The sequence below is a fragment of the Pieris napi genome, chromosome 20 (assembly GCF_905475465.1).
Source record: "Pieris napi chromosome 20, ilPieNapi1.2, whole genome shotgun sequence".
Classification (NCBI taxonomy): domain Eukaryota; kingdom Metazoa; phylum Arthropoda; class Insecta; order Lepidoptera; family Pieridae; genus Pieris; species Pieris napi.
Window position 1 is genome coordinate 7,108,910 of NC_062253.1, and position 17,807 is coordinate 7,126,716.

General features: G+C 32.3%; 2 protein-coding genes across 5 annotated transcripts; one reads left to right on the forward strand and one right to left on the reverse strand.

Moving 5' to 3' along the window:
- The first annotated feature begins 10,482 nt into the window (after window positions 1-10,482).
- On the forward strand, window positions 10,483-12,891 carry LOC125059773. Of its 4 annotated transcripts, none has more exons than XM_047664322.1 (4): window positions 10,483-10,676; window positions 10,841-11,040; window positions 11,115-12,219; window positions 12,653-12,891. In XM_047664322.1, exons 1-4 carry the CDS (start codon window positions 10,603-10,605, stop codon window positions 12,810-12,812), a joined length of 1,539 nt encoding a protein of 512 aa, XP_047520278.1. In that variant the 5' UTR covers window positions 10,483-10,602; the 3' UTR covers window positions 12,813-12,891. The 4 variants fall into 4 exon arrangements, with proteins under 4 accessions (XP_047520278.1, XP_047520279.1, XP_047520280.1 ...); XM_047664323.1 differs by having other exon boundaries at window positions 11,115-12,235; window positions 12,653-12,773; XM_047664324.1 differs by having other exon boundaries at window positions 10,675-10,759.
- A 600-nt stretch (window positions 12,892-13,491) lies between these two features.
- LOC125059774 (ctenidin-1-like) lies at window positions 13,492-15,778 on the reverse strand. The gene is made up of 4 exons (XM_047664326.1): window positions 15,655-15,778; window positions 15,146-15,401; window positions 14,403-14,459; window positions 13,492-13,777 (listed from the first exon to the last, which is right to left on the reverse strand). The coding sequence occupies exons 1-4, from the start codon at window positions 15,682-15,684 to the stop codon at window positions 13,521-13,523; spliced, it is 600 nt and encodes a 199-aa protein (XP_047520282.1). The 5' UTR covers window positions 15,685-15,778; the 3' UTR covers window positions 13,492-13,520.
- Window positions 15,779-17,807: the final 2,029 nt, after the last annotated feature.

Here is a 17,807-nt window from a genome sequence, read left to right on the forward strand (position 1 = left end):
TATCTATAATATAAGTGAAATTTTATTCTAAATATTATATATAAATAACAACATAGTGTAAAGAAATATTATTATAAAAGAGTAAATTTTTTTATTTATTAGCAAAATGAACTAATATTTATTATACTTTACAATTTACAATAATTTGAGTAAAGTTCGGTTTTTGTCAACTATACCAGTTTTCCCATCTTTAAGTATTACAACATTTGGTTAAATCTGTAATTAATAAATGTGGAGTCGAGTTTCTTCTTTGACTAAAATTCTCTTCTTTATAGGTACAAAATACTGAAATAGCGTAAAGTGATTTTATACCTAATTAACAATCTTCGTTGTAATCACGTTGAAGAATACATCTTTTAGGCAATACAATTTATAATTTAAAATAACATTAAGCTGTCTCGACTCTATAACCACAAAGCTTTCATACAGCCAAATTGGACAGATAAGGTTTCATAACAACCTTTATGTAGCGTCTAATTAGAAGCATCAAAGTTAAATTCATAAATTGTATGGATCGCCCACGGGCATGTTAATAGTACGGCATTCATCGCCATGGCATTGGTATCGAATGAATGCTAACGGAAAATAATCTTGCGAGGGCGGGCGGAAAAATCGTCTGCGTTGAAATGGAAAGGAAAAGGGGGAGAGGGGTAACAACGGCCTCGTTACGCAACTTCCGGCGGATGTCGCCTCGTGATGTATTGTCGTCGCCTCAGAGGGTGGACATCGATGTTTTCATAATACACATTAATAAATCTTTAAAATTATAACGGATAGTAATGAATAAATTACAATTAAGTGATTTACCAAAACCTGTTAAACTGGTACCTGCTTAAATCCGTTATAATTAATTATATAAATTTATAATTGAGCGCGATTGTTTCTCTTTTTCTTTTATTATCGTATTTAATAATGAACAGTATTTTAATTCAAAGGATGCATAAAACATCGCAAAACGTACATTATAAAAAGGAAACATTTTGTGACGAAAAATAAACAAAAAAAATTAAATTAAATAACGATTCCAAATATCCTTTCCCATTATCCCTGTAACATGAGCAATCATTAACAAAATATTTTAGAAAATAAATAGTAAAACAATATAAGTTTATTATTTCGTGTCATACATATTTGTGTTTAAATAATCAATCAAGATAAAATAATTAAGAAATAATTATCATGTTCTCGGTCTCAGAGCGACGAAGTATAGGAAAGTAATAATGTGGATGCAAGCGAGGTGTCTTTTGGTCCGAGCCCCTTTGGGAAATCACGGTAATCCGCGACGTCGACGCATCGACTAAATCTCTCTTCAACGAACCTAGTGATGGGACACACCTATAAATACATGAGTGTCTTTAATCATTCATTTTAGGACATTCATTTTTGCAATAATAAAAATGGTTTTCAAAAAGCAAAATGATTGAATAATAAGAATAATTTTATTTAAAATAATAGTGATTATTTGAATTATTAAATGATACTATTATTTGAATTGTTCACAAAAAAAATTGTCAGCTGGCCGAAAAAAAAATTGGTTTTTAAACTGGCTGAAGAAAAAAAAAGTATGTCGCTCTGGCATACATTAAAAAATAAATTAAAAAAGAAAATAATTGATAACTGGCCGAATTTAAAAACAATAACTCTCCATATGTAGCTGGTAAAAAAATAATTGAAAATGCTCGCAGAATAGACCAAAAATCTGAACTAATTAAATAAGAAAATACAAAAACTGCCTAAGAGAAAAGTCTGAGTCGCTTGTCCATTGAATTGTCATTTTGCTATATTATAATACTTGATTTTTTTTAGAGAAAAGATCGTGAGCCTTTATAGTCTGGCAATGATGTATCGAACAGTTTAGTTGATGAAATACCCCAACCCTAGGTAAACCGCATCTGAATCCAGTGATCGCCGTGAATGGGTTCTGATGAATCATGCTCGTTCACATGGAACGATGTACATTATACAGATATACCAGTAATCGCTTGTGTATACGGCCTTAGAAAAAATACAACCACGGTTTTTTAATATCCACTGTTGCACACGACACAAAATTTTTCAGAGCCTTTTTATTATCTTAATATATATAAATTACGTGTCACGTTGTTTGTCCGCTATGGACTCCTAAACTACTGAACGGGTTTCAATCAAATTTGCATACCGTGTGCAGTTTGAACTAACTTAAAAGATAGGATAGCTTACATCTTCACTTATACCCGTAATATTATTTTATTGCAAAATATTTGTTTATTATTTGATAGTCACAATTCTAACAGATGGCGCTGTGTTGAAAGTACCAACGTTTCACATAAGCTACAATTTAATGGCATAACCACCAAAAAAGCTTGGTGGTCACCATGACTGGTATTCTCCTACCGTTTCCCTTGAATAGTTTACTACTATGTAATATAACAAAAGCTTTAGCCACAGCAAAGCTTGGCCGAGTCTGCTAGTAAATAATATAGCTATACAAATGTAGGGTAGAATCATTGTTAAATACATCAAAACCCCGACTACTAGGACACCTAGTGAAACAAAACTATCATTGTTAAAGGTAAATCTCTCAATCAACTTAACAGTCATTATAAAAACGCGCCTTAAAATTCCTTTTCCCGTTCACAGCAACACTTCAAATTGAAAAGCAAACTAATGGTGGTAATTAAAATCGACTCGTCAGCGATACGTCAACGTCTACTTTGATAATGAGCCTTCATAATAACCAAATGACAATTACGAGACGGCAGACTCATAAGTCTTCATTACATCCCGTCCAACTTAGCTAAACTTTTGATGAGGTATCGAACAAGCTTAAGGATTCTTTGCGAAACCCTCTTAGAGTTTTTGCGTCGTATGTTAAATTTATTGCAACCTCTTATCGAGTTCTATTTTTAAATTTAAGATTGAAGCGAAGAATATTTTGTATAAATTGTGTTTAAAATTTACGTTCTAGTACAGGAAATTAAATTTACGATATTTTTTACAGCCGATTTCTATGAAAAATATTTTTAATTATTGTAAGAACTTAAAATGGACCATAAAAATTATTCCTTGTTGTTTTTATGACACTGACATTTTATGTGTATTGTTATAACCAAAAATATATGTCGAAGCAATGACGGTACTGTCAGCTGCCATTGTGATTATGTCACAGAGTATTTATACATATGTAAGTTAATAAGTCAAATAAGTTAAAAGCCATTCCGACATATATTAGTAGTTCTTTTTACATATTTATAGAAACGCAGTATCAATAAAATCATTTTCTTTCAAACCGTTTCTGTAAAATATCACAACTGAAAGCTAAGTTTTATTTCTAATAAAAGTATAAATTAGGTGTTCATCATGTAATTCGAACCTTTCATGACGTCCTGCTAAAAACTCATCAAACACGCATCAGTAATCACCCATCCGTCATTATCATATTGAAAATGGCTCGGATTTATCCGGATAGCTCGAAGGCGCAACGATATTGCTGTTTACCCAGACCAAATGTTTGCACGACCACCCCGCTACTTACTGGAGTTAGATCAATATTTAAATTATTTCAAACTTTGATTAATTTGCAGATATATTGTTTACAATGATGTCGTCGGGATATTTTTCCCGTTATTAAAATATATACAAAGTTGTTACAATTTCATGCTTTTTAACTAATACATTTGCCTTATAAAAGGTTTTGTTAAGGGCCTGTCAAGGCGTAGCATGGCTGCATATTTATTATATATATAATGAAAAATATATGACCTTTACCAACTTAGGGATAATGTATCATTGAAGGTGAAGGAATGTTTAAAATCGGTCCAGTTCTTTTGAGCATATATATATTTTAATTATTTTTAAAATAATATAAAAAATCGTTGTTGATGTTAAAAACATGAAAGCGATTAATTATCTATTTAATAATTTATAAGGCCTTCTTTTTACCTAAAATATTTTATTTTTAATATTGTTTATAGTATAAAGAGCAGTGTTGGCCTAGTGGCTTCAGCGTTCGACTCTCATACCTGAGGTCGTAGGTTCGATCCCCGGCTGTGCACCAATGGACTTTCTTGCTATGTGCGCATTTAACATTTGCTCGAACGGTGAAGGAAAACATCGTGAGGAAACCGACATGTCTTAGACCCAAAAAGTCGACGGCGTGTGTCAGGCACAGAAGGTTGATCACCTACTTGCCTATTAGATTTAAAAATGATCATGGAACAGATTCAGAAATCTGAGGCCAAAACCTAAAATGGTTGTAGCGCCACTGATTTATTTTATTTATTTATAAAAGCGATACAGATTAAATCACAAGACAAATTCTTTTTTCGTAAATATTCTCTTTGTTTCTAGTATAAAGGCGATACAGATTAAATCACTTACAATGTCCCATAGACAAAACAGTTGCAGTAAAGTTGTGGCTATTACCCGGTTTAAGGGAGTGAATATTTTATGTATCTCGTCGCGGTACTCCCCCGGGAAGGGTTCCATACTAAACTCTACTAACACTTAATTACCGACAAGTATCCAGGAAGATAATAGATTTTGATTAACGCGGCGGAGGCGTTCCTTATTTAGAGGATTTATTGAATTTTTTTAATTATTTTTATAACTTTTTAGGAAGTGATTTCCGTGTCTGTTTTAAGCATTTGTCTTTATTAGCAAATAGGTTAGCTTTCAGTGTCCGATATATTTCTTAACATAATAAAAAAAGTAAGAAAAAATATAAGCATGGAATTAAAACAAAAGGGAACAAAAATAAAAACACTTGAAAAAATTATGTTTTACCACTACGCGAATGTGTTGTTTGAGCACAAAAAAAAGGCACAGCCAGTGCCTGTAAATTTAAATCCTATCTTAAAATAGCAGCAGTAAATAAACTGTTAAAATAAATTGTCTAAGGGCGAAGACAAAAAGAACGTTCTCAAGAAAGAATTTAAATATTCACAACTTATCTAAAGAGATCGCATTACACAAAGGGAAACGAGAGGTAATAAAAATGACAAAATTAAAAGCCCCATGTAGTATCAAATTGTCAAATAAAACGAATGTTTAAATTTAATAAACACGCATTTATTATACCTAATATTCACATAAGTATTACTGTTATAGAACATCGAAAAATTGAGTTATGTTTTTTGAAATTATACTTTTTTAGGCGCGTTATGTAAAATTTATGAGAGTGAAATTTTACGATGCGCGCCAACCGTGACACAAAATTAACAGAATGAAGTTGCCCACGGAATATGCTACGCCATTGGACATAATTTAAAAACAACATTCGAATAATAATAGAATTTATGTTACACTTAATGTAAGAGAATAATAATAAATATTTATTTATTTAATTTTTCAAATGTAAACTGAACTTTATTGACCATAATGAATCCTTTCCCAGTCTTTGATTATTTAATTGTAATTAATTATTTGCATGCAATCAAAACCTATTTTTAATAATGCCAAAGAAGTATAACTTCTTACGCGCGTACATAAGTACACGCACCCTTTTTTTTTAACTTAATATATCTCAAATACAGGTTATTATATATTATAAAAAGCCACGTTCGTATGTACGTCTATATAAATATCGACATTCCAGGCAAATCATGGAGCTAGAAACGACATCGTACCTAGCAATCAGGAGTTTTCATACGCGAATTGCGTATTGTCATTTCTGAAGCATTTCTTATTCCAGTTAAATTATTAATTATTATTTATTGTAAGCTACGAAATATAAAATAGTCATTTGTAACCCCGCGTCTTGCATGAGACTAATTTATTTCCGCGTCTTATCATTCTCTTTTGTCTCTTAACTTACAAAACAATTACAGTATTGATGAAGTTTGTTACTACTGTTACGATGCTATTTCCTAATGGTAACCATAGTAACAAATACCGTATTAACTTGAGTCCACGCTTTATAACGCAGTTATAGTTATGCTGAGGATTCGTAGTTTGTGTAAGCAAGAAATTTAAAAAAAATAGCTAGAGTCCATACGTAATAAAGACTCCCTTTTTCATTAAGTCCTTGGTAAACAGCCACTCGAACACCCTCATTTATATGAAAGTGAACAATATTGATTCGTCAAGTCTTAAAAGTCACTGAACTGTAGTCATTTATATTAAAATTATATATTTTATGCAGCTTTTATGCAAAAAAATATAAGTATACATATAATTGTGATTTATTTAGTAGCTTCGTTCTCTAGCTTCCAAACAATTTATTACTTACCCAAAAGGTCAATCTCAGAAAATCCTGGGCAAACGCGGTAATTCGTCACGGGTCCCCACTACCATTTATTTCTATAGAAAACTACATTGGACGCTTTTAAAGCACTTTCGATAACATCAAAACTACATTAGTGCAGTATTTTATACGGTTTTACCTGTTAATATGAATCATGACAAATAACATTGGATTTTTATAATTATTCGAGGCCATTATAGGCAACTGATTAGTTGATATCACAATAGCTTTTTGTATTGTAGTACAAACATATCTTTTGTACACAAAAATCTCCAAAACTATTTATTAATATCGCGGATTTTAGAAATTGATTGAAAAATGATTTTTAAAGTACTTCGCATGTCTAGAATTAAGGAAAATCTTCTTAGAATATTTTTCAAGGGTTTTGAATTAATAAAAATCATTATTGGATTGGCCAGGGTAAGTGTAGTGTTAAAATATTTTTTTACACGCTTTATATTAGCTGCACCTGTATGTATGTATGTATGTAACCGACTCCTTCGGACTCGATTTTGACCCACTTTAAACGGACAGATTTAATTCAAACTTTGTACACTTATAAAGAATCAGCGACAATATAATAATTTCATAGGTTTATCTCGAAAAAACAATGAATTTTTTTTTAAGTCCACGAAGCAATACGATTAAATTGAGACAACACGTATTGCTGCTAGGACTAAAAAGTGGAAAATAAATATAGTTTAAAAAAACTATAAAACACGCTTTTAAAGCACATCAAACTAAAAAGTGAAAAATAATTCCTAATTTAGGTTGAAAATGGTTGGTTGCTCGATAGACGAAAAATATGGCACAGAGCGCCCCACGCTTTTTCACAATAATACCAGTATTTTTTGTTCATTACCATTTTCAACCTAAATTAGGAATTATTTTTCACTTTTTAGTTTGATGTGCTATAAAAGCGTGTTTTATAGTTTTTTTAAACTATATTTTCAAATGTGAAGTTGACACATGACAATTATAAATTGACGTATACGACCATCAAATTTACTAATATATCCACTGCCATATATATTATGTTTTATTCTAAATTATGACACGTTCACGCGCCTAGTATCCAGAAATCCGTAGAACGAACTTTACGTAAAATCGTATAGTTAATGTAATGCAGCAAAACATTTTTGTATGGCAAACTCAAGTAGCGCTCCGTGAGCATATGTGGAATTAAACGAAACCATAATATTATTACATCGTTCTAATAGAATTCGTGTAGTAAACTATAAAAATCCTATGGAACATCGATGTTTTTAACGTGTCAAAATGATGAACAATACTTGTCGAAATTATTGTACATTACTGACATTAGCAATTTAATAGTAACGATAGATAGATAGCATGTAAAACATATTATAAAATATACTAAGGTAGGGTACCTACAAAATCTACCCATTATTTAGTATTTTTCTCGCCGATAGCTAGGTACTCATGGCAATACATACAAAAATGTAACATCGCAAAAAATAATAACCTGGTAATTTAAAGGCCACAAAAAACATTAAGTACAAAAAGTAGCGGATCTAGAACGTACCTAAACTTTTGGTTTTTAACATTAAGTAAACAATATTTGTCTCTTTCGTCAAATGCAATAATTATACTGTTTTAACTCTGCCCATTGCCATTGCTGAGGCTCATTGGAATATAATCTATGATAGCTAATGCATCTTGACAAACACGTATTACGTAATAAGTTATTTAAAGCTTTTTGATAGTTTGAACGTATTTTTTGTTCCTTTACATATATTTTATTTGAGTAGCAATTTTATGTAGCAATTTGTTATCACTGTGCGTTTTCCAATTACAGCACTAGAGCGCATTATGCGGCATAATGCTCAACGTTGAATGTTCCAACTACAGCAACGCTTCGCACAATTGAGCACTCTCAAAACTATTGCTCTCGCGTGCTTGTCGCAATAAATAGCAACACAGTGACAGAAAATTGACCAGTGTTTTTCTTTAAGTTGGCATTTATCGAAATTTTCGTTAGTAAATATTATTTATTGTTGAAAAATTTGTTTCGTCGTAGATTTTAAAAATAATTAAAGTTATTTCAAACTGCTAAAAAAAATAAATATAAGTATGGATGAAGGTATAAATAGTTACTTTTTTTATATTCCACATTTAAAATATGAATACAATTTTATTTGAAAATTCAGATCTGTAAACAAATTTATTTTACAGGATTATACTCTTGTCAACATTGCAATGGTTTTGAAAAAGTATATATTTTTTTTAGAAATCATTTTAAAAAATTTACTCAAAACGTAAATGATGTAAACTTCTAACACGAAACTATATATTTTACTGTTAATTTAGCTTGTTAAAACCTTATAATCTTTAAAGGTTTTCTCTTATTTCAGCAAAAAAATGTTAATGAAATAATTTGATTATTAAAATAAGCGTAAAAAGTTTTCAACCAATTATTATTGTTAACCACATTATTTATACATTAATAAGGTTGCTAACTCTATTCAAAACATTTTTTTTTTCAACACTGACTTAGCGCACTCTGCTGATGCATTTGTAAACTAATTCACGTTCCAATTAAGCTTCAGCATTATGCGGCATTGTGCGGCACTGAGTTGCATTATGCTCTGTAATTGGAAAACGCACACTATTTTAAGTATTTATACTGCTCGGTTTTATATATTTGTGTTGGTAGTGAGTTCCACAGAGTATAATCTTACCTTTATAACTAAATAACGCTAAGTATGACTGCCGAATGTCAAACATGCATTTGACATATGTAGACATACTTATAGTACGGGAGGTAGCAACGTTTGAAAAAAAGGAATTTTAGGTCAGCTGATTTTGTGATATGTCTTCCTTCTTGCACTTCCGGTTAGAGTCTGGGCAATCTGGCTGGCGGTAGCGGTTGCGTTCATTAGTGCGCATCGTATCTGTCCAGGTAATAATCCTGGATTTTAAAAGCATTTTAAGAAGCGTAATTTTTAATTTTTCCTTTTTAAATACGTCTACCTGACATACTTTTTTTATTGCCAGACATTTTTCACGTTGCTAACTATGTGCCAGACGCGATTTTAAGTTTTATTTTTATACAAATTTCAAAGTATTTTAGAATGTATGTAATTTTAATATTATGTTATTTAAATATAAGAAAAACTAAAAATGAATTTGCCAGACATTAATTCGATTGTTAAGTCTTGAATTAAAATGATAAAGTATTGCAGTATGATGAAGTAAAAGCATTTTAAGAAGCGTAATTTTTAATTTTTCCTTTTTAAATACGTCTACCTGATATACTTTTTTTATTGCCAGACATTTTTCACGTTGCTAACTATGTGCCAGACGCGATTTTAAGTTTTATTTTTATAAAAATTTCAAAGTATTTTAGAATGTCTGTAATTTTAATATTATGTTATTTAAATACAAGAAAAACTAAAAATGAATTTGCCAGACATTAATTCGATTGTTAAGCCTTGAATTAAAATGTAAAAGTCATGAAAAGTATTGCAGTATAATGCTTGTAGTTCGAGGATAAAAAGGAATATAAAATTAGATTAAAATTAATAATCAACACTTTATTTAAATTGTCCTAATTACTAAATGTAAGTTATGAATAATTAATATTAAGTTTTTAAAACAAAAATGCATTGCTTCATCATACTGCAATACTTTTTTATTTTAATTCAAGACTTAACAATCGAATTAATGTCTGGCAAATTCATTTTTAGTTTTTCTTGTATTTAAATAACATAATATTAAAATTACAGACATTCTAAAATACTTTGAAATTTGTATAAAAATAAAACTTAAAATCGCGTCTGGCACATAGTTAGCAACGTGAAAAATGTCTGGCAATAAAAAAAGTATGTCAGGTAGACGTATTTAAAAAGGAAAAATTAAAAATTACGCTTCTTAAAATGCTTTTAAAATCCAGGATTATTACCTGGACAGATAGGATGCGCACTAATGAACGCAACCGCTACCGCCAGCCAGATTGCCCAGACTCTAACCGGAAGTGCAAGAAGGAAGACATATCACAAAATCAGCTGACCTGAAATTCTTTCTCGAAAACGTTGCTACCTCCCGTACTATTAGCACGATGGCCCTAATCTTAATTACTTTGTGAAGTGAGTATAAAATTGTACTACATACACTAAACTTACATCCAAAGAAGTACTCAAGACTAAAGAATTTGTGAACTGTCAAACGACAAGCTTGGACTGTCAAATTTTGAATGAACCATCAACTATAGTTGACTGTTGACTGTCGATGAAATTTTGATTGCGTTGACGATTCTGCAGATACGTCAAACGAATGTTTGTTTTTAATAAATAATATTTTAAGGTCAATACCTATTCCGATAAAGTTATTGGAATAAAATGATTGCTTAATTTGTCATGAATAATTGCGCCTCGGATTTTCTTATAAATAGCATAAAAACTTTGATCGACAACTGTCGATGTGTCAATTGGTAAGTAAACATTTTAGGTCATTACTTTCTATAAGCTTTTTATAGCAATAAGAATATGGCATATATACTTGTAACCAGGATCGGTATTAATAGTTTACGGCCAATTATATAAATAACTGTTTCTTTTCATATAATGATCTAACTTTGTTTGTACTCTTTTCCAGTGATCACTTAAATCAAGTACGTCATAGGTTTTCTTGTGGTCATTCAATATGTGAAGTATGTATTGAAACAAGTAATACATGTATGCTTTGCTCTCCTACATCATCAAATGTAACTCCAGTCATTGATAAACCACAAACAGAGAGAGTGCAGCATGCTTCTGAACTATTAAATAGTTTCCAAAGCCTCTTTGATGTTGATGGTACTGTTAATTATTATATAAAGCGTTAGATGTTAATATTCTAGTTATCTATTATTAGTTATATATCTTTTTAGTTTACAGAAAGCAAAGGATTTCAGAGAAATTAAAAGTAGAAAAAGAAATATTTCCTAAATGTATTCAAGCTCCTATAAAATATTACAATAAAAGGAAAAGTTCAATATTTATTGATAAAGAAAATATAGAAACATTCCTTCCTGGTGAAAATATTTTTCCATATGAGAGAGTGAAAATGGAAAACTCAAAAACATATGTTAATCAATGGTTGAACCAAAACCAAAATAATTTTTCAAAAGATAATAAAGCCCGGTTGCCTTTTACTGATCTAAGTATAAACTCTTGTAAATCTAAGAATTTAAATAATAAAGACAAATCAATTAGCAAGAAGAGAAAATTAAATAAAACTGCATGTACTACCCCTACAAGTACTTATAAGCCACGGTGCAAGGAAAACAGAGGTTATGGTTTAAGAAAATGCAATAACCATGAAAGTGGCATAGAATTAGATGATGACATTTGTTTTATAAATGATTCACAAAGTGAAATACTAGAGAAGGCCCAAATTGCTGTACTAGAGGCTGATAAAAAAAGTTATAGCTTTATGGGTGATTCTTTATATGTTAGTAAGGATACAATAAACCATATAAAACCCAACAAATCTTTAAATTTAAGAAATGAGCATATTGAAAATATACCTATTACATCCAAGTTCATGTCTACCTCACCATACAAAGTTCCATTTTATAAGAAGAGCAAACTATTTGAATCATGCCAATTGTGTGCAACATATATTGATGAAAAGTTTACTAATGAAATAAAAATGAAAAATGTGACAGTTACAATTGACAATCCAAGTTTTATAACAACAATTCAGATATTTGAAGATCCAAAACATGTTCCTGAATATAAATCAATTGGAATCCAAACAGAGAAAATTGGAGTAAATCTAGAGAAACCAGCAACAGATATGGATTTATTTCAAAAAAATATAAGGGATACAGGCAATGTACCTAACCATGAACATGCAATACAAAACTCATGCAAAATAATTAATAAACCTAAGGGTATTGTTATTGAAGATTCTGATTGTGACAGTTCCGATAATGAAGCAAGTGTTAAATTGGAAGTTATGGCGGACATACACAAAGCCTGTAAATACGAGTGAGTCAATTTTTATGTAAGTTGTAGAGTTATTTGAAGGAATAAAGAATACAATCTATTATGACTATTATAGTTTGCACTTCTCTGTTATTTTTAGTTCTTGTTTGGGTTCCCTAGATGGGATGCCTTATAAGCAATAAGACCGCCGGTTGCACTTTATTAGATTATGTTTATTATTATATTATTTGCTAAGAATTGTCAATAAATAAAATATATTATAGTTTGGTAGGCAGTAGGCTTCTTCTCAGTCATTAAGTGTGGAGATGTTGTGGTTTCCTGCATGGACTAATGAACATAACTCTGTTAACCACATCTTTAACAGCTGCCCTTTTGATGTGTCATTCGGAAAGTAATTTATCATCTGAAAAAAAATTATTTGTTCCTTAAAACACTGAAGATTATCTGATTAACTATTAATAATTTTATTTTTCAGAGATTATGTTTTTAGACAATTGAATTCTTATGAATATGGTAACAGAGTTATACCAAGGGTTCGTGGGAAAACGCCAGCAAGTTCAGATTCATCAGACAAAGAGAATTATAATCCAAACCGAAAAAAACAAAAGCTTAATTCTAAATGTAAGAAAAAGTGAAACATATCACTACTTTTAATATTTTCCTAAATTATTTGTTGTTTACAATTTTTGTAAATAAATTGAATATATTTTTTAATATTGTATTATTTGAGTTATTGCAGAATATGCTTAGTTACCAAGAAAGAAAACATTTTAACATAATTTTTATCTTTTTCTTGGAAAGCTGAAATGTGCCTTTTATAAAATCAATTAAAAATTCATTTTGCATTTAATTAGTAAAATTAAAAATGTTTATTATGGAATATAAGCTACAGGTATCACTTATTTCACGTCATTAAATTTGAATCGGTAGACATCCCTACTCATCGGCAATGTAGACTCTGCCAAAAGTAGAAAAAGCCGGTGTAAAAAACGCTTGGTACTCTTTTAAAACAGCAAATCATACAAAATGACTATGGCAAACAACACTTTTTTTAAAACAAATATCGCAAATTAATTAGAAGTAGCCTGTCTAGCACTAGTCCCAGCCCCAGGCCCTTTTATCAACTAGATGAAGTATCCAGTGTACAACCAAAGATGTACTTAAGTACATATAGTTTTTTAGAGTAAGCTACAAAATTATGGACATACATAAGACTCCCAAATTTTTTCTTAATCCCTTGGCAATCAGTTAACGTTTTTAATACGTCCATGTTCAATAGACGGTCATGTTAAAGATCTAGAATAATAGAATGTATAGAGAGGTATCAGTTTATTGTCGTAAAATCACCACCAGCCAGATGAGCCGCCGCTTGACCATCCGCCGCCGCCACCGCCACCGCCACCGGATTTCCATCCTGAACCACCTCCGTATCCGCCTAGACTTGAGCCTCCATAGCTTCCTCCGCCAAGTTTCCATCCACCACCACCTCCGCCGCCACTTTTCCAGCCACCACCGCTTCCGCCGCTGGACCATCCTCCACCGCTTTTCCAGCCGCTGCCGCCGCCAAAACCTCCGCCGTGGCCGCCTCCGAAACCACCACCTAAAAGAAAGTAATATGGTATAGGATGAGTTGTACGATTCCAAGTAACCTTGTACATTTACAACAACATAAATGTTATGTTAAGTACGACCTAAATTAGAAAATGATTAATAGTTTTATCTATAAATAATTTTGTTTGGTGTGGTGGTGAGACCATACCGACCTACCGAGTACCAAAGGCTACGTCTCATCTTGTATTGTGATGTACATATATAATAATTATACATAATCTTATACTAGATCTAATAATTTTAATCTTCAAGAGCAAAGCTATTACGAAATATTAATATTATAGCGAGTGAATGGATGACCCCTCTTCGCTCTTTCGACCTTTGTCGTTTACACAAATTGAACGGGAACTTTGGTTATTATAAAATACTGATATATTAGTGCTTAGTTGTATATTAATCTTAAGAATAAAATGACATTAAGAAACAAATTTATTAACTTCCTTCTGTAGCTGTGTAATAGGTACTTTCAAACGAAAGTATGGTATAGTAGATTAGGTTAATCGCAATACGAGACTGTTTTTGTTAGGTAACAAAAATAGTGTGCAATCCTAGTGTCAAAATAATGCATCCATTCTAAATCATATTTATTGTAACATAGATAATGCAATGCTTACCATAACCGCCGCCGCCGCCGCCGCCTCCGCTAGATATGATTTTGATTATCTTCACCTCTGAAAATAATTGTCACATTGAGTCATTGCCCTTTGAATACGGACCAAGAGTGCAATAATGTGAATTATTTTTGAACATGGCCAAAAAGTTTTCGAAACTAGCATAACATCAATTTGTATATAGTCGAAATTATTAAAAAGAAATATGAGTGATATTTTCAGGCACTAGGGTGTATTTTTTATTTATAATTATAACTAAATAGACTTAGCTATTGGATCATTGCTATAAAATTAATTTGTATACAAATCGCTACTTATTCTGTAGATGGACTGGATAGATAACAGGAATAAGGCGCCTAAAGAGATAAAACTTTTGAGTTAATAAACCTAGTGTAGTGAATATAAGTGCAAATGCGGACACACGAACATAGTGTCAAAGCATTATAGAAAGAACACTTAGACTGTTAGTGAACATTACCATAGTTAAAGCTATTTACTAGTGTTGTCGAAAATTAAGTCGACATAATATTACTTATTAGCCATAATTATTGTATAGGCTAGATTGTAATTCATGTAAAGTCGCACTGTTTTTTGTAAACCTTTAAAAATTTTAAAAAAATCTGTAGATGTTTTTGGTGTCGTAGCAGAATTTATCAGGTTTTTAAGTCTCTTAAGTCTTCCACACTAAGCTTAAAAAGGTATTTAAATTTTTAACTGTATCTATATGGAATGTACTATTGACTTACGTCCACCGCTGCCACCATGGCCGCCACTGCCGGACCAACCACCACCACCACCTCCGCCGGACCATCCACCACTTCCGCCTCCGCTTGACCAGCCTCCGCTACCGCTTCCAGACCATCCTCCGAGTCCGCCACTGGACCATCCACCGCCGCCACCGCCATATCCACCGCCGCCACCGCCACCGCCGGACCATCCGCTACTGCCACCACCAATGTAGCCAGCGTGAGCTACGGCCACGAACAATAAACACACGAAGACCTGGAAAAAAATAAAAATTTTAGCGTGAAAAGTTGTTCAGTGCTTTTAGTCCCTGCTCTATTTGTCATGCGGATTAAAAGCGCCATATTTCATTTTCTTTTACCATCCTCAACTATGGCTATGTAAGTGATGATGCCTTTCCATTTTTTGCAACCTTTGAAATATCCTGGTACACCACGCCTTAATCTTTGAGATATATTATAACCCGCCAAAGGATAAATGACTCTAACCAAAGTTAAAATTCGAATATTACCTTCATGATGATGCGATTCGGTAAGTGCATGCCGTGGTACTGTGTTTGTGTGTTATATACGGCATCTCCCACTAACGGGCGAGGGCCGTGAGACGTGAACGGAAGCTCTTCCGCGGCCGTCGTGATGCAACCCATTGTCCATGTGCGAGCAGTCGAGATCACACCATCGAAGCAATTATAGAGACTGGGCTGATGCACTTAATTTTTTTTTTCTATGACGGTCAAAGTAATTAAGACATTGAATAACATAGATTTCGATCAAAGCTTCTTTGTTATCATGACAGTATTTTGTTTTATCTTTTACTACTATACCTAAATTATAACTAGTGAACTGTCTCGGCTTAGTAGGCCTTGAGATTCGTGAAAATCACGGCTGTGAACCAATAGATTATTCCTATGACAGTGAAGGAAAACATCGTGTGTGATTGCGTGTATCACAACTTTCCTATGAAGAAATACGTACGAAAAAAAACCATACAAAAATATGAACCAAAGAATATGGCTTGTAGTGTTAGTTAGTTAGTAGTTAAAAAACATACTTGTGACTGGCGACGAACTGTCTAAGCGTAATTCTCCAAGGTGGCGTAATCAGAATTACTAGCTACTAAATAAGTACCTGAGCTTTGCGGTTCCATCCGCATTGATTCGTAGCACGATGTTCTATAATCTATAGCCTAAAGCTTTTCTCGGTAAATGCAAAAACGTTTTTTTTGTTGCTAGATAATATATTATGGTATCACACTATAGATGCCTTATATAAAACTTTAATAGGTACATCACTTTTCTCTATTGTTAGCGAAATGTACGCGATTAAGGAATTTTCATTATTCTTTTTCACACCTTGGGAAATCGTAATTTCATACAGAGCCATAACTTTTGTTGAAAATAGCCTATGTTCAGAGACTTATGTATGATAACGTAAGGTTCTAATGGTGTTAAATTTAATCAAAACAGTCCTTTAGTCAATGCAAACAAACAATCAGAGATTTTCTCTTTATAATATTATAGATGTCAGAGGTTATTATGAAGCCGATCCACCAGTTACACAGGAACAGGAAGGTATGGGAAATAGTGTATCTCAGGTCATTTCACTAATTAGGTATACAGTTTATCGTTACGTGCTGTAAGACAATAGACAAGCGTATTGTTACATAGGTTCGCCTCATTTAAGCTAATTTACGTCAACTAAAATGACGCAGGCAATGACGGCAATTTTTTACCAAACCACCAAATGAAGTCAAAAAAAACAGTGGTGCTACAACTTTTTTAGGTTTGGGCCTCAGATTTCTAAATATGTTTCATGATTATTTGTCAATATAATAGGCTTTTTGAGTCTAAGACATTTTCCTCACAATGTTTTCCGTTCTGTTAGAGCGAATGTTAAATGCGCACATAGACAGAAAGTCATACAGCCGGGGATCGAATCTACGACCTCAAGTATGAGAGACGCACGCTGAAGCCACTAGGCCAATGCCGCTCAACCTGGCTACACTGTCTTAAGCCCTAAGTGCTAAAGAACATATTTCTGAAAAATATATAAAATGATTGTAGGCGTACTCGCACTGATAAAACGTATATTAATTTAAGAAATTATAAGTACATATAGGTTTAAAACACGCCTATCACCATGAACCATGCCTTATAACAATCGGAAAGCCAGAGTCTTATTATAAAGTCAGGGCCTGATTAACCCTTAGGCTAATTAGGCTGCAGCCTAGGGCGCGACGATCTTGGGGGGCGCGGGCGCGCTGAAATCGTGTCTACGCTAGCATCATACCCTGCATATTTCAACTAGACCGAGACCAGATGGCAAATTTTAGTATCCAAATTAGATGAAGAACCTACGGTACTAAAAATTATGTCAAAAGCTCGATAAAACTCAAAGTACAGAGACCAAAATAGAAGAAAAAGCAGTTTTAGAAAAAAATCTAACTCTAGAAATTGTAATAATGTTGTACTTTTGGAACTCTGTGCTCGTAAAGTTTCAAATCGTTAGTAGTTTATCTGACTCTTTATGAGAAATTGCTTATCTTAATACGTTGCGTGACGAAAAAGAGTTTAAAAATTTTGAATCAGAGGCAATCAAGAGATGCCAAGTGACCACACACAAAAAAGATGTAAGAAGAAAGAAACCAAAATTTCATTTTGATGAA

Coding starts and splice junctions, on each gene's coding strand:
- LOC125059774 (XM_047664326.1), bottom strand. CDS start 15,684: ATGCACTTACCGAATCGCATCATCATGAAG. Junction 14,460..15,145: donor CCATGGTGGCAGCGGTGGAC/GTAAGTCAATAG, acceptor AATTATTTTCAG/AGGTGAAGATAATCAAAATC. Junction 13,778..14,402: donor CGGCGGCGGCGGCGGTTATG/GTAAGCATTGCA, acceptor ACTTTCTTTTAG/GTGGTGGTTTCGGAGGCGGC.
- LOC125059773 (XM_047664322.1), top strand. CDS start 10,603: ATGAATAATTGCGCCTCGGATTTTCTTATAAATAGCATAAAAACTTTG. Junction 10,677..10,840: donor AACTGTCGATGTGTCAATTG/GTAAGTAAACAT, acceptor ACTCTTTTCCAG/TGATCACTTAAATCAAGTAC. Junction 12,220..12,652: donor CACAAAGCCTGTAAATACGA/GTGAGTCAATTT, acceptor TTTATTTTTCAG/AGATTATGTTTTTAGACAAT.